Source organism: Saimiri boliviensis, chromosome 17, assembly GCF_048565385.1.
Source record: "Saimiri boliviensis isolate mSaiBol1 chromosome 17, mSaiBol1.pri, whole genome shotgun sequence".
NCBI classification, from domain to species: domain Eukaryota; kingdom Metazoa; phylum Chordata; class Mammalia; order Primates; family Cebidae; genus Saimiri; species Saimiri boliviensis.
The window spans coordinates 68,401,577-68,422,022 of NC_133465.1; the positions used below are offsets into that span (position 1 = coordinate 68,401,577).

The following is a 20,446-nucleotide window of genomic DNA, read 5'->3' on the forward strand; positions in this document are numbered from 1 at the left end:
AGGCGGAGGGCCAGGCCTCGGACGAAGTGCAGAAACCTTAACACTGTGCGCTCGTCACCAAGCTGTTGGCAGGTGATAGAGCCAGGGCTCCAACCCCAGCAACAGGGCTCTCACCGGCTCCTGGTGGAGTCTCTGGGTGAGGGCATGGGATGCGGTGAGCCAGGGAAGGCTGGAGGCTGCCCCACGGGCCTTTCCACCACAGTCCAGCTGTGCCTAGGTGACCAAGGAGGGAGGGGAACGCAGGCGCTGCCAGACCCGGGGATGGAAAGTTCCCCATGACATCTCCGTAAGAATCCCTGGGGAGCCACGGTTTCGGGTGTGGGCATCCCGGAGGGCTGTTTTAGTGCCCACATCGATACCCCAGGCAAAGAACCAGCCTGTCATCCCCTTCGCCTTCTGCAGGACAGGTGGGAAAGGGCCGGGTGTCTGGTCTGGCTGCCAGGGGACAGTGTAGGTGTGACTGTCCTGGCAGAGATGAGTCACCCTCCACCCTGTCTCGCTGTCCGACTCCACACCTAGTTTTAGCTCAAGTGAGGCCAAAAGGGGCAATTCCTTACCTACAACACATGGGCCACAAATACTACCTTGGAAAATGGCCACAAAAATAACCCAGTCAAAGGCAGGCTAGTCCCCAGGGGACTGGCTTCCAGGCTAAGGCAGGGAGACCTTGGCCACTCAGTGTTCAGGCCCCATCGCGGCCATGGCTTTTAACTCAGTCCCCCCACAACATCCTCCCTGCCCTCTCCGACGGAGCCCATGCCACAGTGACAGGCGGCTACGCTCCAGGTCTCCGTGTGCTAAAAACAGCCAGGCACAAGGCATGTACAGAAACAGCAGCAGCACGGTGACACCCTGCCCCGAGGAATCTACGTGGCTTTTGAAAAACAGCAGCCCTGGCCAGGTGCGGTGGCTCAAGCCTGTAATCCCAGCACTTTGGGAGGCCGAGGCAGGTGGATCATGAGGTCAAGAGATCGAGACCATCCTGGTCAACATGGTGAAACCCCGTCTCTACTAAAAATACAAAAAATTAGCTGGGCATGGTGGTGCGTGCCTGTAATCCCAGCTACTCGGGAGGCTGAGGCAGGAGAATTGCCTGAACCCGGGAGGCGGAGGTTGCGGTGAGCCGAGATCACGCCATTGCACTCCAGCCTGGGTAACAAGAGCGAAACTCCGTCTCAAAAAAAAATAAAAAAATAAAAAAAAAACCAGCAGCCCTCCTGACCCTCAGGTTCCTTCTTCATCACGTTGGGCCTACAGCAAATTGTGGAGTGGCTTTGCAACCATGTCATTCTGGAAGCAGAGGACAGAAAGAACCAGGCTGAGATCAAAGTTTTCTTCCTTTTTTTTTTTCTGAAATAGTTTCTCACTCTGTCACTCAGGCTGGAGTCCAGTGGTACAATCGCAGCTCACTGCAGCCTCAACAGCCCAGGCTCAAGTGATCCTCCCATCTCAGTCTCCCTGGTAGCTGGAACTATAGGTGCAAACCAGTATGCCTGGCTACTTTTTGTATTTTTTATAGAGACAGAGTATCACTATGTTGCCCAGGCTGGTCTCAAACTCCTAGGCTCAAGCAATCTGCCTGCTTTGGCTTCCCAAAGTGCTGGGATTACAGGTGTGAGCCAACATGTCTGGCCTCATATTTGCAAGTTAAATATTTTATAAGAGCAGGTCAATCTCTTCTGGGGAAAAAGGTAAAAATAGAAGAAAAAAAAAAAGTAATAAATGGGATCTCTCCCACATCTACAACCCAGCTGTGTCAAAAGCACTTTTTGATGCCTGGTCTTCTGATCCTAATGCGTCGGGGATATAGTCTTCTTGTCGGAAATAAGCAGGGAACAGGAGAAGCTCTGATCCTGGAAGGAAGGCTCGCATACACGATGAGAAGATACAGCAGTGAGGATGAGTACGACACGCGTCTATGTGATGTGGGCACATGCCAGCGACTACGCCGAGGCCCAAAAACTTGGGGTTTTCCCAAAGACCCCAAATAATATCATTTTATAAAGTTCAGCAACAAGTAAAACTCAACACTACACCTTTAGCACACATATATGGATAAAGAGAGGGCTAAACCCCAAGTTCAGCAGGTCTCTCTCTCTCTCTCTCTCTTTTTTTTTTCCGTTTTTGAGATAGAGTCTTGCTCTGTTGCCCAGGTTGGAGTGCAATGGTGCGATCTCAGGTAACTGCAACCTCCACCTCCTGGGTTCTCAGCCTCCCGAGTAGCTGGGATTACCGGCGCCCACCACCAAACCCAGCTAATTTTTTGTATTTTTAGTACAGACAGGGTTTCACCACGTTGGCCAGACTGTTCTCAAACTCCTGACCTCAGGTGATCCACCCGCCTCGGCCTCCCAAAGTGCTGTGATTACAGGTGTGAGCCACCGCGCCCGGCATCTTTTTGTTTCTGAGACAGGGTCTCTGTCACCCAGACTGGCAGCGGCATGATCATAGCTCCCTGCAGCTTTAACCTCTGAGGCTCAAGCGACCCTCTTGATTCAGCCTCACCAGTAGCTGGGACTACAGGTCCCACCATGCTCAGCTAATTATTTAGTCTTTTGTAGAGCTAGGGGCTCCCAGTGTTGCCCATGCTGGTCTCAAATTCCTGGGCTCAAGCAATCCTCCTGCGTTGGCTTCCCAAAATGTTGGGGTGACAGGTGGGAGCCATCAGCAGGTATATATTCACAGAGGCAGCGGGGGATGGAAAAGGGAAGTGGGACACAGGTGGTGAATATTCTGGGTCTTGGGTCGAGGTGAGGGGCTCACAGTAGTTCACTATATTGTCTATAAAGTATGCTTAAGGTAAGTAATGCCATTCGTGGACCAATGAGACCAATCTGTCACGAACAAAGATTGGGTGATCTAAGTCAATATATCTGAGGTTTCTGGAAGGGAGGGAGGGAGACAGACTCTGAAACCACCCCAGTCCAGGGGCAGATGGCGTCCACCACCGACTTTTGCCGAGTCTCCCTGGAGGCCAGCCACGCCCTTTCATTCATGTATCATCTGCGGCTGCTTCTGAGCAGCTGCCATAGAGCTGGGTAACTGCGCCAAGGGCTGCACACAGCTGACAAACGCTCACATAGTTACTCTCTGGCTCTTTGCAGAAAAAGTACGTTGATCCCTGTCCCTAAGCCTGCAACTGGCAGAAGAGAAGCTACCCAGTGTGAGGTGTCTGTGGCTGTGGTGGACGCCAGGTCAGTGGCAAAGCTAGCAGGGAGGAAACGGATCAAAAACCCAGGTGCCCACGCCCTTGCCAGCCCCAGGGGAGCCACCAGCGGGGCGAGGGTGGCCTGTCTTCTCTTTCTGCCTTTCTCTATTTCCTCTCAAGTTAGAGTTAGAAGAATGTATTGAGCAACGTGCTATTTAAACGATGTTGGGTTTGTTGCTCTGAAAGACTAAGAGAGGTTTTAGCTTTGGTTCAATCTCTGTTAATATCTCAGCCCATGGCTAAGCACCAAGTAAGTGATCTATCTTCTGGAACTGTGCCCGTCTGACTTTGGGTGCCCCTGAAAGACCCGTGTTTATTTGGCTAAAACATCTGAAGGGCATAATTGACCTGGAGTTTCCCTCTGTCACCCAGGCTGGAGTGCAGTGGCATGATCAGCTCTGGGAGACGCACCCCCAGTACATGGGCTAGAGCCCCCCACTGGAACCCACACGGGTTCCTATTTTTGTGTATAGGAGGTTTCTCAAATGGGACTTCATTTTAAACGTTAAGACTAAGGAAGGAGTCCCTGTGAGGGAATTTGCCCTGGAGGATGGTATAATGACAGAATGCCATTTTTTTTTTTTTTTTTTTTTTGAGATGGAGTCGAGTCTCACTCTGTCACCCAGGCTGGAGTGCAGTGGTGCAGTCTCAGCTCACTGCAACCTCCGCCTCCTGGGTTCAAGTGCTTCTCCTGCCTCGGCCTCCTGAGTAGCTGGGATTACAGGCACATGCCACCACACCTGGCGAATTTTTATACTTTTATAGACACGGGGTTTCGCCATATTGGCCAGGTTGGTCTCGAACTCCTGACTGACCTCAGGGTTCCGCCCTCCTCGGCCTCCCAAAGTGCTGGATTACAGGTGTGAGCCACCACGCCCAGCCCCAGATTGCCCGTTTTATAGAGGCCTAATAGTCTCGAAGGCGATGACGCAAACACAGATCTTAGAGACCCGGGTACCAGTTCTGGCATCTCCATTAGCAGTGATGTATTTTCCCCGGGTGGGACTCTCGCGTTTAACATATGTTCTGAAACTCCCGCAAGCGTTTCCTGGCTTCTGCAAGAAACTGCTTGTGCAACTTGCTTTGCTCTAAAATCTGCTGCTGCCGGTCTCGGATCATCTGACTGTGCTGGTCGTCGGTGAGGCTGGTGCCCGACAGGGAAGTGGTGCTGAGCTCAGACTGGCTCTCCCTTTCCTGGGCTGTCGCAGACGGGGACCTCAGACGGGCCGGTCCAGCTCCTCTTTGCTCTCTCCTCTCTTTTTCTAACTCAGCCTCGTGGATTTCCAAGCTCCTATCTGGGTGTTCCGTTCGTTCGAGCGATTCCAGCTGTTTCTGTCTCCTCTGCTCCGTCTCTGCTTTCTGAGAGCCTACTCTGTGTGCCTGGTCTTCAAGGTGGAGCTGAAGGGGGCCCTCTGCCAGCGTGCCCAGTTTGGGGGTCTCTTGCCCAGATTCAGTGCTGTACAAGAATGAGTCCACTTTGTGGACACATATCTCTGCCTTGGGAGACGTTTGACTTCCATTTCTAAACGTGGGCTTGACTGTGCGGTGACATTTTTGGTTCCGGACCTTGCCCGTTAATGTGTTCAAGTGGGTCTTGGACACCGCCTGCCGCTCCTCCTCCTCTGCCAGGCTCCTGCATTCCCTGGCGGGCATCGTCTCTGTGTGTGCCATCTTCTCTCTCGGGACCCTCCCGCCCCATTCTTGCGTCTCTGAGAAGCCATGCTGTGCCCCAGGGCTCTGGTCCATCCCGGGCGTCAGGGCCAGGTACCAGCGCAGGTGTTCTTTCAGCTGTCTGTTGATACTGAACAGCTCTTCAAAGGCCAACTCCAGCTCTTTCTGCCACTTGTTCTCCCGGAGCGTGCACTGAGACGCTGGGGACACGGCTTCCCTTCCGGGGCTGGAACCAGCCGACCTCCCCTCCACACTCTGGCCCTGAGAGCAGCTGGTCAGGCCTGGGACGAAGCCACCTGCCCCCTTCCCCGGCGGCCTCCTCCCTGCCTGGGCCGTTCCGTTCTCTTTTTCCTCCACGCGCCTGATCTCTCCCGCGGCCACCACGAGTGGGTTTTGCCATTCTAGGTCCGCCCCTCTGTTGCCCCGAGGGTGGACGGCGCAGCGGCCATCCCCAGACTTAGCCGGACATTCTTGCCTTCCCTTTCTCCTCTCAGGCGGGCTCACGTGAGGATGCATCTGATCTGTGGCTTTTGTAGTCTGCGGCTTCTCTGGGCTCGCTGGCATCTTCCGGGGCCTGGTGTGCCCGGGTCGTTGCTGGCCTAGCTCTTCCCTGCCGCTCCTCTTTTGGCTAAGGGCTGTTTTCTGCTTCTCTTTGCCCCTCGGGGGCCTGGGTGATCTTGGCTGGATGGGCCCCTCCCAGCCAGGCTTATTTTCTGTGGCCCGTCCTCCTCCCCAGCCTAACAGACGTGCTGACTGCAGCCTGTCCAGGTCCCTGACTTGCAGGTACCGCGACTCCTGCCACTCTCTCCGCAACTTCTCAGCCAGGCGCTGGAGCTGGTGGCTCTTCCACAGTTTCGCATCCGCTCTCCTCTGCAGGTTGAGATCACCTTTTCCGCGGGCTGGCAGCAATCTGTGATTTTGCCTCCAAAGCAGGGGTCCGTTACCAGGACAAAGGCTGAGCCACGTGGTTCCGTCCATGTTTCTGTTCCTGTCTGCGAACCCGGCAGACACGGCTTCCCAGGAACGGTGCTTGGAGCCAAGAGTGGAGGATTCAAGGGGCGCCCCCGGGCCTGAGGGGCCACAGAGGCCACGACTGTTCCACAGCAAGCCCACAAGGACGGGAGCACAGGTGCGGCTCTCCAGAGCGCGCCCAGGAGAGTGAGCAAGGCCCTGACGACAAGCACATGGGATGCTCACTGTGGGGACAGACTCCAAAATGCACCCTCCCAGCTCTCCTGCGGGCGCCCATCAGGGCCCGTTCTCAGCTTCCCAATTTCTGTCCTACACACTTTTGACAAGAGCCTGGAGGGGAGTTGTTTTGAACAGGGTGTGGTTTTGCTTCCGAGGGGACACTGGCAACGTCTGGAGACATTTCCCATGGTCACAAATGCAGGGACGAGGTGCTCCTGGCCTGCAGCTGGGGGGAGGCGAGGGAGGCTGCTAAACACCCCACACTGCACAGGAGGGCCGCCCGGGACAGCAAATACCCGGCCAGAGATGTCAATGGTGCCGAGACTCAGAACCCCACCCTAGGAGGCGAGTGTTAGGATTCAGGTCAAGCTGGAGGGGCGCAAAGAGCAGCTCTTGAAAACAAATATTGACAAGAGCAAGTGGAAGCAAAAGAGGAAGTCTGGGCCTCTGGAGGGAGAACTGCTTATAAAGGAAAGGAGGAAGGTACGGGGGAGGGAGGAGCTTGCAAGCATGTGTGTGTGCAGGGGTGTGTGAGTGTGCATGCATGTGTGTACAGGGATGTGTGTGTGTGCACGGATGTGTATGGGGTGTATGTACATGTGTGTGCAGGGGTGTATGTACAGGTGTGTGCACGGATGTGTGGGTATGTGTGCAGGGGTGTGTGTGCAGGGATGTGGGTGCAGGGATGTGTGAGTGTGTGTGCAGGGGTGTGTGTGCAGGGATGTGTGCGTGTGTGTGCAGGGGTGTGTACAAGGGTGTGTGTGCGTGTGTGCAGGGATGTGTGGATATGTGTGCAGGAGTGTGTGTGCATGCATGTGTGTACAGGGATGTGTGAGTGTGTGTGTGCAGGGGTGTGTGTGCAGGGATGTGTACGGGGTGTGTACATGTGTGTGCAGGGGTGTGTGTGCATGTGTGCAGGGGTGTGTGTGCATGCATGTGCAGAGATGTGTGCGTGCAGGGATGTGTACAGGGGTGTGTGTGCATGTGTGTGCAGGGATGTGTGAGTGTGTGTGCAGGGATGTATAAGTGTGTGTGCAGGGGTGTGTGTGCAGGGGTGTATGGGGGTGTGTTCATGCATGTGTGTTCAGGGGTTTGTGTGTGCAAGGTGTGTGTGCATGTGTGTGCAGGGATGTATGTGCAGGAGTGTGTGTGTAGGGATATGTGTGTGTGCAGGGGTGTGTGAGTGTGTGTGCAGGGATGTATGAGTGTGTGTGCAGGGGTATATGGGTGTGTGTTTATGCATGTGTGTGCAGGGTGTGTGTGCATGTGTGTGCAGGGATGTGTGTGCAAGAATGTGTGTGCAGGAGTGTGTGTGCAGGGATGTGTGTGTGCAGGGGTGTATGTATATGCATGTGAATGTGTTTGTGTCCATGGGCATGCTGGTGTGTATATGTGTATGCATGTCTGGTACTTGAATCCAGTCGAAACCAGAGAGGAGGAGAAGCTGGTGTTAGCTCTCTGTTCGTGATTCCCAGCTCTTTCCTTTCATAATGATCAGAGGAGGACTCTTACAGGTCTCTTTGGCATCAGGAAAGGACCCGCGTTTTGTCAGGCCTTCCTAGGAAAGGAGGGGCATTTATACCAAAAGAATACGGGACTGTGTCTGTTGCCACAGGGGGCGGATGCCAGAAACAGCCAGATCTGTGAGCTGCAGGAACAGCTAAGGGACAGCCATAGTCCCTGTGGAATCCCCCTCCACTGCCCGTTCCCTTCTTTCATCTTAGTCTATGTGGAACCAGGCTAAGCAATTGGAGTCAAATGTAGTTGCAGAAGTCAGAACATACTGCGGCTATATTACAGCCAACATGAACTGGGCAGGCTCCCCTCTGAGCACTTGGCATATTCGTTTATCTCTTCTACAGTAATCCTTTGAGATACGAAGCTCCTACCACCCCTAGTTCACAGATGGGGAAACTGAGGCAGGCAGAGATGAAGATGCTTAACCCAGATCACACAGCTGGCAAGTGGCAGAGACAGGCCCTCTGCTGCTTGGGCGAACCCTAGCGCCTCTGACCAACCTCAGGTGGTCACACTGCACCTGGCTTTGACTTAAGTCTTCTAGTGGGAGGTCCTAGCACGTCTTGGTAAATCAGATCACACATTTAGAATACGGGTTAAAATACCATTTAACCAGGCTTCCAAGCACCATGATGATCAAGAGAGAGACAAAGGGAGAGGGAGAGCTGGGCCCTTAAATGCAACGGCAGATTTTCGACAAAGGTGCCACAGCAATGTAATGGGGGGAAAATAATTTTTTGTTTTTCAACAAATGATGCTGGCGCATTGGATAGCCACATGCAAAAAAAAATGGGACTTCATATGGTTATCTCACCCTGCTTACAAAAATTAACTTACAGTGGATCATAGACCTTAATGCAACATCAACAACTGTAAAAGTTTAGAAGAAAATCTAGGTGTGTATTCATGACCCTGAGTTAGGCAAAGATTTTTAGATACAACCAAAAATACAAGCAACAAAAGAAGAAACGGGTAAGCTGAACATCATCAAAATTAAATAACAACAACAACAAAACCTCTAGGCTTCAAAAAGATACCGTAAGTAAAGTGAAAACACAAGGTGTTACAGCCTGGAAGGAAGGATGTGCAAATCATATCCAACGGAAGACTCAGGTCTAGAACATACCGACAACTCTTACTACCCAGGAAGATGGCAAATAATCTCGTTTAAAAATCAGCAAAAGAGGGCCGGGCGCAGTGGCTCACACCTGTAATCCCAGCACTTTGGGAGGCCGAGGCGGGTGGATCACGAGGTCAAGAGATCAAAACCATCCTGGTCAACATGGTGAAACCCCGTCTCTACTAAAAATACAAAAAAATTAGCTGGGCGTGGTGGCGCGTGCCTGTCATCCCAGCTACTCAGGAGGCTGAGGCAGGAGAATTGCCTGAACCCAGGAGGCGGAGGTTGCGGTGAGCTGAGATCGCGCCATTGCACTCCAGCCTGGGTAACAAGAGCAAAACTCCACCTCAAAAAAAAAAAAAAAAAAAAAAAAATCAGCAAAAGAAGGCCAGGCATGGCAGCTTGCACCTGTAATCCCAGCACTTTGGGAGGCTGAGGCTGGTGGATCACTTGAGATCAGGATTTCGGAACCAGCCTAACCAACATGGCAAGGCCCTGTCTCTACTAAAAATACAAAAATTAGCAGGGTGTGGTGGTGCGTGCCTATCATCCCTGCTACTCGGGAGGCTGAGACAGGAGAATTGTTTGAACCAGGGAGGCAGAGGGTGCAGGGAGCTGAGATCGCACCATTGCACTCCAGCCTGGGCAACAGAGTGAGTCTGTCTCAAAAATAAATAAATAAAACTAAAAATCAGCAAACAGATTTAAATAGATATTTCACCAAAGAACATAGAGGTATAGGGCTAATATAGCACATGAGGATGTTAACTGCAGTGGTCTTTAGGGAAATGCACACTGACTCTGCAGCGCCCTGCCACTTCACACCCCATGACCTTAGGCAAAAAGACAGACATCAGCAACTCCTGGAAGGAAGGAGGGAGGAACCAAGCCCTGCACACACTGCTGGTGGGAACGGGAAACGGTGCCGCCACCTTGGAAAACGGTCTGGCAGTTTCTTCCAAAGGGAAACACAGACTCACCATATGACCCGGCAATTCCACTCCTAGCTCTAGAACCAAGAGAAGGCGTGAGTCCACACACAAAAAAACAAAACACCAAAGCTCAGAGAGGCGGAATGACTTTCCCAGCTCACACGGAGAAGCTGGCCTCAGACACCAAAGACCACCATGAAAGGCCACGGCGATGTCCAATGAGGTGGGGTGAGGTCGGGGCTGCTCTGAATGCCCCTCTGTGTGTCTTGGATGGCACCTGGAGGCCCCAAAGTTCACAGTCTATTTCTGTGCCAAGAGCCATTGGGTCACACCCCTTGTCAACCAACAACAATCAGTAAAACCTGGACAAGTCTTCCCTGCTCTGGAAGTGCCCCCAGCCTGCTGAATGACCTCGGTGCACCCCGTGGATTTTTCTGGAGACACACAAATGGGTAAAAACTTAACACATCTCATGCCTGTAATCTCAGCACTTTGGGAGGCCGAGGCAGGCAGATCACCTGAGGTCAGGAGTTCAAGACCAGCCTGGCCAAAATGGCGAAACCCTGTCTTTAAAAAAAAAAAAACAAAGAAAAAACTTAACACATCTGGGCAGAGATCTTTGGGATAAGTCCAGATCATTGCAGCCAGCTCCAGCATTCAGGAATTGATGCCCACGCTGATACCATCAGATGCAACCTTGCCCCTGCCACCCCCAGCTCTCCCTGCTCCTCCCTCTGAGCCCCTCCCCACTCGCTAACTTGAGACAGAGGGGAGGGTCTCACGTGGACTCGAGCAGACATCGGCAGGGAAGGCAACTTAGCCTTAGCTGAGCCCGAGATGACGGAAGAGAAACAGCTGTTCACCTGGCACACAGCCCGCTGGGATGGCTGCCTCTACCTGTGATGTCCAGCCTGACCTCCAGGCAGCCCAGGGGCTCTCCAGCCCTGCCAGACAGGCCACCTGGTGCCCTTGGCAGGTCACCTGCCAAGGAAGAGAGCCATGGTTCTAATCGGGGTCCTCACTACAGCTCCCCTCCCAGAGGCACCTGCCCTCTCTGGTTGCTTAGAATATTCCAGAAGGGGCAGGGGTCCTGGTGATCCTCGGAGTGTTCTGAGCATCTGGGGCTGCTTTAATGTTTCCTACTCCCCCCTGCCCTCTGGTCCTGCCTGCCAGAGCTCACAAGGCTGCCTTCAACCACTCGGGAAAACCACAGCTCCCCCATCCACAGAAGCTGCGCTCAGAGCAGCAGACAGGAAGGCGAAGTGGACACCCATCTGGCCTCTGGACGGCACCAGGGCCTCCCACGGGGCCGAGTGGACACTGGGCCCATTCTCCTCCCTCGCTCTCTGCGGCCCTGTGGCCCCCGTGCAAGAGCCGGCCCATGGCAGCTCCACCCCAGACCGATCCGACCCCAGCGCCTGGGCCTGGGAATGTGCTCAGGTCACCAGCTTCCCAGTGACCCTCACCAACGTCAGCCAACCTCTGGCCTACAGCTGCAGCTCGCCTTTCCCCGGGCAGCCACTCAGAGAGCTTTTTGACCGAGATGGACCTCACCCAGGGACCCTCCACCTGAGCAGCAGGGAAGTGTCAGGACCCACAGCCAACAGCACCCAGTGTCCCCCGCCCCCTTCCGGAGGAGACTCCAGGCCTGCTGTGCACTCCTGTGGAGTCAGGGAGGACAGGAGGTGAGGGGGGTGGGGGTGGGGACCAGCATCACAGTCAAAGCCTGGGTGAGGTGCCCAGAATGGGGACTCCACGGTCAGACAGGCTTGTGTCCCGGCGGTGGGATCCCGGGTTCTGCAGTTCCCTCTCGTCCGCCTCACACTGCCCGTCACACCCCCAGGGTATGAGAGCGTTTGAACAACGCACGCGCCCATCCTGGAGCCCTGGGGTGAGCCTGTGAGAGTGGCCTGCCCACCCCCAGTCCCCACCAGCTGCACAGTCCCTCGGCTAAGTAGGGGCGGTCATGACAAAGGCTCAGGCCCTCCACCCACCAGGCTGTGTTGTGACGAGGCTGCTGGAGCCCTCGGCACCATGACGGGATGGGGGAACCCGCCCACGGGGGTGACTCTCAGTGTGAGACTGGGCCTGGTACACTTGGGACACCCAAAAATCGACGCAGCAGATGTCATGTCCCCTGGAGAAGCCCCCCCTGACCACAGTCATGGGGGACAACGGCCACCCCAGCCATCCCTGAGAACAACAGGAGGACTCAGAGGGCCTCTCCCCTCCTCCGGGCACGAACTGGTCCCTCGAGATGCAGGGACCACCTTCTCTTCCCGCCCCGGCCTGTAACAGACACAGCACAGGCCGCATTCTCTGCTGGAGTCACTGCACCGTGACCCGGGGAGTGACCGTGGAAACAGGAACAAACAGGGCTGCTATGTCCGTTTTCCTGGAGACACAGAAACGGGTACAAACTTAAAACATCTGGGCTGAGATCTCTGGGATAAAGTCCAGAAAATCACAGCCAGCTCCATCGTTCTGGAACTGATTCCCCCCAGGACGCCATCAGACGCAACCTCGTCCTGCTGCTCCCGGCTCTCCTTGCCCTCCCCTCTGGGCCCACAGAAATAAACAAAAGATCAGGGAGGCTGAAAACTTTCCCAGCTCCCCCGGAGGACCTTGGTTTGAATCCAGATGTGACACTGATCGGCACGCAGACCCGTAGCGTTTACTTTTCCAGCGTCTCACACACACGTTACCACCTCACGACCCCACCACCCCACCACCCCACCACCCCACCACCCCACCATCCCACCACCCCACCACCCCACCACCTCACCTTAGGAGGTGAGGCCTATTCCTATCTGCACGATCTGACAGGAAAATTGAGACTCAGAGAGGTTAAGTAACTTTCTTAAGGCCACACAGCTGGTAATCAGGGCAGCAGGGATTCCAAGCTGAGCAGGCAGCCCCTGATCCAGGCTCCTAGCCTGCTGCCCAGGGAGGTCAGAGCTGGAAGCCACTTCTGCAGCACGAGGAGACTCTGCCTGGTCTGTGCTTGGCCTCACGTGGCCTCTGACCTCCCTGACCTGCCCGTGACTCTGGCAGGTGTGCTGAGCTTCTGACGGGTGCAGAGGGCTGCAAACGGGGCCTCCCTGCGCATCGACCCGGGACAGCATGGTCGGTGCCTCTGAGTTCATCACGTGGACCAGCCCCGCCGTCATTCCTCTCAAGTACTTGATTTGTCAACACGCGTGGAAGGGCACGACCGAGCCACGGTGCTGCTTGAATCTTGTTAAAAGTCAGGCTCCGATTCAACAGCCTGGGTGGGGCTCAAGACCCTGCATTTTCTTTCCTTTTTTTTTTTTTGTGTGTGTGTGAGACAGTGTCTTGCTCTGTTGCCCAGGCTGGAGCGTAGTGGCACAATCTGAGCTCACTGCAACCTCCACCTCCTGGGTTCATGCGATTCTCCTGCCTCAGTCTCCCGAGTGGCTCCACTACCCTGCCTGGCTAATTTTTGTATTTTTAGTAGAGACGGGGTTTCACCATGCCGGCCAGGCTGGTCTCGAACTCCTGACCTCAAGTGATCTGCCTGCCTCGGCCTCCTAAAGTGCCAGGATTATAGGTATTAGCCACCTCGCTCGTCCTGACTCTGCATGTCTAAAGTATTCCCAGGGGATCAGGGTGCCGCTGGCTGGGGGACCACACTTGGAGTACCGCTGCCCTGACAAAGTCTCTTCCGGGAAGCTGCATCTTGCTCTGTCCTCGTCCCCTGCCAGCAGCTCAGCCCTCATCGTCTCTCACCCAATCAGCCTCTCTCCCCCTGACCCCCAGGCCTGTACCTTGTCCTCTCCCGCAATAGGACCCGGTGCTGTCTACCTGAGCGGCCTGGGTTACATTTCAGCCTCCCCTGTATGACCTCCTGCTGTCCACACCAGCAAGCCTCTGAGTGCCACCTGCAGCCGCCACCTGCATCATAATCACCTGGGCCTCCCCCTCCGGGACAGATCCTATTCCAGCCTCTGCAGGAGGGGCCCAGGAAAGCGGCCAGTTCACCGGCTGCCCTGTGATTCTCACCAAAGCCAGGCAATCTCTGGGCCTGGAGGCTTGAGAAGGGTCAAGCTGCTCGCCCTGGCTCCCCTGGGAGCCACCCCAGCCCGGAGCACTGCCCACCAGACGGGGCTGGCAACCAGCAGCGCCTGGACTGTGCTCACACAGGTTCCTCGTGACGTGGACTGATGGGGGCTGAGCTGCTGGCCGGGGACGAGGAGGACAGAGCAAGATGCAGCTTCCTGGAAGAGACAGTTTGCCAGGGTGGCGGTAATCCAAGTGTGGTCCCTTCCCCATCCTACCCGCATGTCCCCTTCCCACTCCCCCAGGACGCCCCAACCTCCAAGGGAACAAAGAAAATGTGCTTCCCTTTCTCCAAAAGCCCAGCACCTAGGCCACAAAGTCCAGCGCTGTGTCTTTGAAACATAAAAATAGCTGTCAAAGGGCTCCCATGAGCGGGCATCGGCCAGAGAGAGATCATTTCCATATAACTGGAGCTTAGCCTTTCATATGGAAAGTTAGACATTTCTCTGTCTACTGAGCCTCCGTAGAATACGTAATTTGACCTCCTTTGGGGGAAATTTGGATTGTCTTTGGGATGATAATATAGGAAATCCCTCAAGGGCTTTTAAAATGTGAAGAACTTCAGAGGTCTCATACACTAAGTGACCCAGGAATGCAGTTCCGGTTTTCTGTCACCTTTGTATCACTTCCTGTGTCCTTCCCTCCCTGGTCATACTGTCTGTGTGTCTGATAGCAGCCACACAAATAAGCTTATTTAAATTGTGGGGGTTTTTTGGCCGGGTGTGGTGGCTCACGCCTGTAATCCCAGCACTTTGGGAGGCCGAGGCAGGTGGATCACCTGAGGTCAGGAGTTCGAGACCAACCTGGCCAACATGGTGAAACCCCGTCTACTAAACACAAAAAACCAGCCAGGTGTGTGGTGTATACCCGTAAGCCCAGCTACTTGGGAGGCTGAGGCAGGAAAATCACCTGAACCCAGGAGACGGAGGTTGCAGTGAGCCGAGATCACAACACTGCACTCCAGCCTGAGCGATAGAGCAAGACTCTGCTTCAAAAAAAAAAAAAAACTTACATTTTTTAATGAAGTAGAGTCCGAGGGCAGTGGGCTCTTCCACGAGACCACTGCCTGAGCTTTCACAGCTGCCCTTAGCAATTCTAAGACATGGGCATCACTGGATACAGATGACCCACAGGGGAGCTGGAAAATTGTTGCTAGACGCTAGCCTAGAAGGTTTTTAACAGCTTGCACACCTGGCCAAATCTTGCAAGATGACAGGTAATGGGAACACATCTAAAACTCCTAAGTGGGTCCCTAAATACCACTATGCAAGTAGAGGGGGCATGTGGAGCAGTACAGAAGACGAAAGACACTGGGCCACCACAAGGGCCAATGTGACCGTCCCCTGCGTGAACAGAAATGCCTGTAACACTCAAGCGAATGGTGCAGCCCAGCCGGCCGGACCTTGCCTGGCCATGGTAGGACACAGCAGGAAAGCAGCACACTTCGGTGCCCAGGATGCCAGGGGGCACAGTACCGCGTCCACGGGCACCACCTGTTCCCACCCTATAGGACGCCACCGCACCAGAGGAGACAGCACGGAGAAGGGAGTCTGGCTCCCCGGAAGGCTCAGGAAATGCCCAGAGCTCGGCGGAGACACACACGTGGTGCTGGAGTCCACACACGAGGAACCCACGGGCAGACACGGAGCTAAACGTCAGCAAAAAACTACGAAGTGCCGATTTGATTATGTCATTGGATAAAAGTTTCAGAATCACAATCGAACCATGACGAAATGATCAGGAATAAAGGAGATGCACAATTTAGCTGAAGAACAAAGAGCAGATCTGAATTAGGGGGAGGCCTGCCTTCCTGGTCAGCTCTCGGAAGAGGAGGGGGGCGCCGAGGGTGGGGAGGAGGGGGGCGCCGAGGGTGGGGAGGGGGGGCGCCGAGGATGGGGATGAGGGGGCGCCGAGGATGGGGAGGAGGGGGCGCCGAGGATGGGGAGGGGGGGCGCCGAGGATGGGGAGGAGGGGGGCGCCGAGGATGGGGAGGAGGGGGGGTGCTGAGGATGGGGAGGAGGGGGGCGCCGTGGATGGGGAGGAGGGGGGCGCCGAGGATGGGGAGGAGGGGGGCGCCGAGGATGGGGAGGAGGGGGGCGCCGAGGATGGGGAGGAGGGGGGCGCCGAGGATGGGGAGGAGGGGGGCGCCGAGGATGGGGAGGAGGGGGGCGCCGAGGATGGGGAGGAGGGGGGCGCCGAGGATGGGGAGGAGGGGGGCGCCGAGGATGGGGAGGAGGGGGTGCCGAGGATGGGGAGGAGGGGGCGCCGAGGATGGGGAGGGGGGGCGCCGAGGATGGGGAGGAGGGGGGCGCCGAGGATGGGGAGGAGGGGGGGTGCTGAGGATGGGGAGGAGGGGGGCGCCGTGGATGGGGAGGAGGGGGGCGCCGTGGATGGGGAGGAGGGGGGCGCCGAGGATGGGGAGGAGGGGGGCGCCGAGGATGGGGAGGAGGGGGGCGCCGAGGATGGGGAGGAGGGGGGCGCCGAGGATGGGGAGGAGGGGGGCGCCGTGGATGGGGAGGAGGGGGGGTGCCGAGGATGGGGAGGAGGGGGGCGCCGAGGATGGGGAGGAGGGGGGGTGCTGAGGATGGGGAGGAGGGGGGTGCCGTGGATGGGGAGGAGGGGGGCGCTGAGGATGGGGAGGAGGGAGGCGCTGAGGATGGGGAGGAGGGGGCTACAGGCTCAGAGCTCAGGAGGAGAATGAAATAAGCAGGTCCTAGGAAGAAAAACCAAAGGAGGTGGGGTGGGGCAGGGGTGTTTGCAAAGCACAGAAAAATCTAGAACGTCAGTCAGAGGATGGTGCTTACGAGTACTGACTATGTGACCTAGGCCAAGCTACTTCACTCTGGGTGCCTCAGTTTGCTCATCTTTAGGATGGGGATGACAGAGACAGCAGCACCCATCTACAGAGATGCCTGTGCCTGTCATCACAAGAAACACCTAAAATGCTTGGGGAAGGGGGCGATACTTACTGTGTGTGTCTCCAGATAACTGAGCTAGAAGACCAAGAACACATATAGGGAGACAGAAGCTGGCAGGTGGGCAGGAAGCACTTTCTCCAGGGTTGGCCTGAAATCATTGGGTAGACTTGGTAGGTAGTGAGACGCCCATCACTGGAGGCATCCGAGCCAAGCCCAGATAAAACAAACATCAGAAACATTGTTAACTGCGTTTCTCCGAGTTCTAGCCTCTAAAAAGACCCTCCGTGACACACTGTGTACTGCGAGAGTCTTGGTTTTGGCCTCTTCTCTCTACTCTTGGCTGAGTTCCAGTGGTGGGGGGTTTCCCGAGCCACTGCACTGGGTTTTTTTTGTTTTTGACCAAGTCTTGCCCTGTCACCCAGGCTGGAGTACAATGGCACAATCTCAGCTCACTGCAACTTCCACCTCCTGGGTTCAAGCAATTCTCCTGCCTCAGCATTCCAAGTAGCTGGGACTACAGGCACACACTACCACGCCCAGCTAATTTTTGTATTTTCAGTAGAGACAGAGTTTCACCATAGTGCTCAGGCTGGTCTCGAATTCCTGACCTCACATGATCCACCTGCCTCGGCCTCCCAAAGTGCTGGGATTACAGGCGTGAGCCACCGCACGCAGACTGACTGGGCTTTGAACTGGCTACGTTAGCATCGCCTGGGGCAGGAGTGGGTCCCGTTAGAGTGAGTCCTGGCTAGGCCCATAGTAGGCTTTTTTACCCGAACCCTGGGGCCGCAGCTCATGAACCTGTGTTTATCCATCTCCTGGACACACAGCTAGGACTGGGACAGCTCTCAGAGGCGGAGATGGTTGGGCAGGCGGCCTCTGGAGGCAAGCTCAGGCTCAGGCCTCCCCTTGACCAGCTTCACAGAGACAGACACAGGCAGACTGACCTCCAAACTGACGGCTGAGACGTGAGCTCCCCACGTGAGGCGCTTATAGCTCACGCAACTGGTGGCTTACTAAACATATCTCAAGAACCTCAATTACCGCTTCCCTGCAAGCCTCAAGATCCCAAGCCTAGGTTTGGGGTCCCCAATCCCAGCAGCTGTTCCTGCTTCCTGAAGAGCCCACTCCCCTCTCCTCCGATAACCGCATTCATCCCCAGCCCAGTCCCACCAGCTTCCCTCACCATCCTTCCAAACAAACTGCCTGTGGGGAGCCCCGTGGTGCGGGGACTTTGCCATTGGCCTTACAAACACGTGGCCTGGAGCCGCCCCTCAGCCCAGTCTCCAGGGCCCTCCTGGGAGCATTGCTAAACAGCTGGGCGTGGAAAGAACCCCACCCTCACCACAGATGGGAGCAGACACAAGAGCCTCAGTCTCACTGTGGTCTGCATGAGGTCTCAGGGGACCACTGACCAAAAGCAGCTGGAATCACTTCCCCGCCTCCACCTGCAGCCCGGCCTTTGCCCTGGCTGGTTACTCACGGCAGGCTGTTGCCATGGAAACAGCAGAGCTGTTGAGCTGTGACATCATGGCAGGGGTGAGGTCAGGGACAGCTGCGAGCCAGACAGAGGGCAAGCGTGTAGGTTTGGGATCAATCAACAAAGATTTGGCCCAAGCAGCCGGGAGCCACAGGGACATTTGAAGGTGCCTGTTTAAGGAGGTGTCGGTGAATGAGGACAGTGTAATGTACAATGCTCATGGCCATACCAGGCAGAGAATATCTTCCCATCCCCAGCCGGCAGCACAGAGACCTCCCTGGGGTGTCTTTCTTCTCTGAGCTGTCAGGCCATTAAGGAGGTACGCTTCAAGGTCAGGGTTTCTGACAACGCTTGCCATCCCTTCTCCTGTAGGGACAGCGTCTGCTCACACTTCTAAACAGCTCCAGAAAGCCATCGTTAAGCTGAAACCCACTGGAGGTGGGGAAAGAAAGAATCCCCCGTCAACCATCTGCCCACACAGGAGAAGAAACCACACACTTGGCCTCGCTTATAGGGCTAGTTCCCCATAGACAGTTTGATGGGAAGGATGGGTGAGGGAAGCTGGCAGGACGAGGCTGGGGATGAACGTCGGGGGGTCTTCAGGAAGCAGGAATAGCTGCCGGCCTGGAGGATCCCTGACCTACGCTGGGTGCTTGCAATCTTAAGGTTTGTGGTAAAGTGATGGCATTATCAAGATATGTTTCTTGCTTGTTTCTTTTTTAGACAGAGTCTTGCTCTGTCACCCAGGCTGGAGTGCAGTGGTGTGATCTCGGCTCACCGCCACCTGTGCCTCCTGGGTTCAGGTGATTCTCGTGCCTCAGCCTCCTGAGTAGCTGGAATTACAGGCACGCCACCAAGCCTGGCTAATTTTTGTGTGTACACACATACACACACACACACACACACACCCCACACATATATATTTTTTAAGCAGAGATGGGGTTTTACTATGTTGGCCAGGCTGGTCTCCAACTTCTGACCTCAAGTGATTTGCCTGCCTCGACCTCCCAAAGTGCTGGGATTACAGGTGTGAGCCACCATGCTGGCCAGAGACATGTTTTAGTAAGCCACCAGTTGGATCATCTGTAAGCGACTCACTAGAAGCTTCTGGCATCCTCCACAAACCTGACAACTGGAAAGCGTCGCTGGGAATTCTGATTTGGGTCCAAAGGCGTGAAAGCCACCAATCCTCAGGGTGCTGTTTCTTGAGAGAAGAAGGTGAACAGCAGGAACCTGGCTGAGGTGTGCAGATCTCGGGAAGGATGAATCTCAGGAGGGGTGAACCTAAGACAAAGCCCTTTGTCCCCAGCGGGAAGGATCCTGGAAAGGTCATGTGGTCCCTGACTCAGGGAAGGGGATGCATTCTCCCCACAGGAATGTTCTCAACCACAGTTCACTGCCACTCCCCGCCCGCACCCATTTTTGGAGTCCATCTTCTCAGCCCTTGAGGGTTAATTTTAGGTCAGCTTGGTGGGCTAAGGGATGCCCAGGTAGCTGGGAAAACATACTTTCTGGGTGGGTCTAGGAGGGAGTCCCCGGAAGAGACCAGCATCTGAACCGGTGGACTGCTGATTCTCCTCACCAGAGTGAGCGTCATCATTCAATCTGCTGAAAACCCCCCACAGAACGAAATGGCAAAGGCCGACAAAGCCTCTCTCTGCAAGAGCTGGGACATCCATCCTCTGCCTTGCACCCCAGAGCTCCTGGGCCTGAGGCCTTTGGGCTCCAGGACTTACCCCAGTGGCCATCCCACTTCCAAGCCTTGGGACTTAGACTGCATGACACCACCCCTGACCCTGCCGCTGTGGCTGGCAGACAGCACATCCCGGCCTTCGTCCACGCGTGAGACAATTCCCATATAAAGCCCGCCTCACACAGCGGCAAGCAGTCTATTGGTTCTGTCTCTCTGGGAACCCTAATGCGCCACGCAGATACAAAGTCTTGTATATGCTTCTCCTTCCTCCAAAAATCTCCCTAGAATCTCCCTACATCTTTTATCCTCAGCGTGGTCTTGATGCCCACCCTAGAGCAAAGGGGACAGAGCTAGCAAGGAGGAAACAGCACGGGGCCCAGCAGGACAGCACATGGCCTCTGATGGCCCTCGCGGAATGTCCGGCACGACTCGCAACTGCTCTTCAGGTCCTTTCTGGACTGAGGACATTTCTCTCAAGCCTGGGCTCGCCTGACTCTGCCTTGGCAAGTCCTAGAAGGCAGCCCCATCCCCTGGATTAATCCCATCTGCTAAATGGTCTCCCGGCCCGGGAATCACCATCGGCCAAGGGCCAACTCAGCCTTGAGAGTCTGAGTCCATATTATTGTTGTTTTTTG

At 55.4% G+C, this 20,446-nt stretch overlaps 2 protein-coding genes across 2 annotated transcripts in view; both read right to left on the reverse strand.

Moving 5' to 3' along the window:
* TIMP2 (TIMP metallopeptidase inhibitor 2) overlaps positions 1–20,446 on the reverse strand; it is a 66,235-nt gene that overhangs the window by 29,691 nt on the left and 16,098 nt on the right. The gene's annotated exons all lie outside the window — the stretch shown is intronic.
* On the reverse strand, positions 1,208–6,107 carry CEP295NL (CEP295 N-terminal like). Its single transcript, XM_074389020.1, has one exon. It carries the CDS (start codon positions 5,855–5,857, stop codon positions 4,223–4,225), a length of 1,635 nt encoding a protein of 544 aa, XP_074245121.1. The 5' UTR covers positions 5,858–6,107; the 3' UTR covers positions 1,208–4,222.

Bases quoted from the DNA above. Each gene is read 5' to 3' on its own strand.
- CEP295NL (XM_074389020.1), bottom strand. From the start codon at position 5,857: ATGGACGGAACCACGTGGCTCAGCCTTTGTCCTGGTAACGGACCCCTG.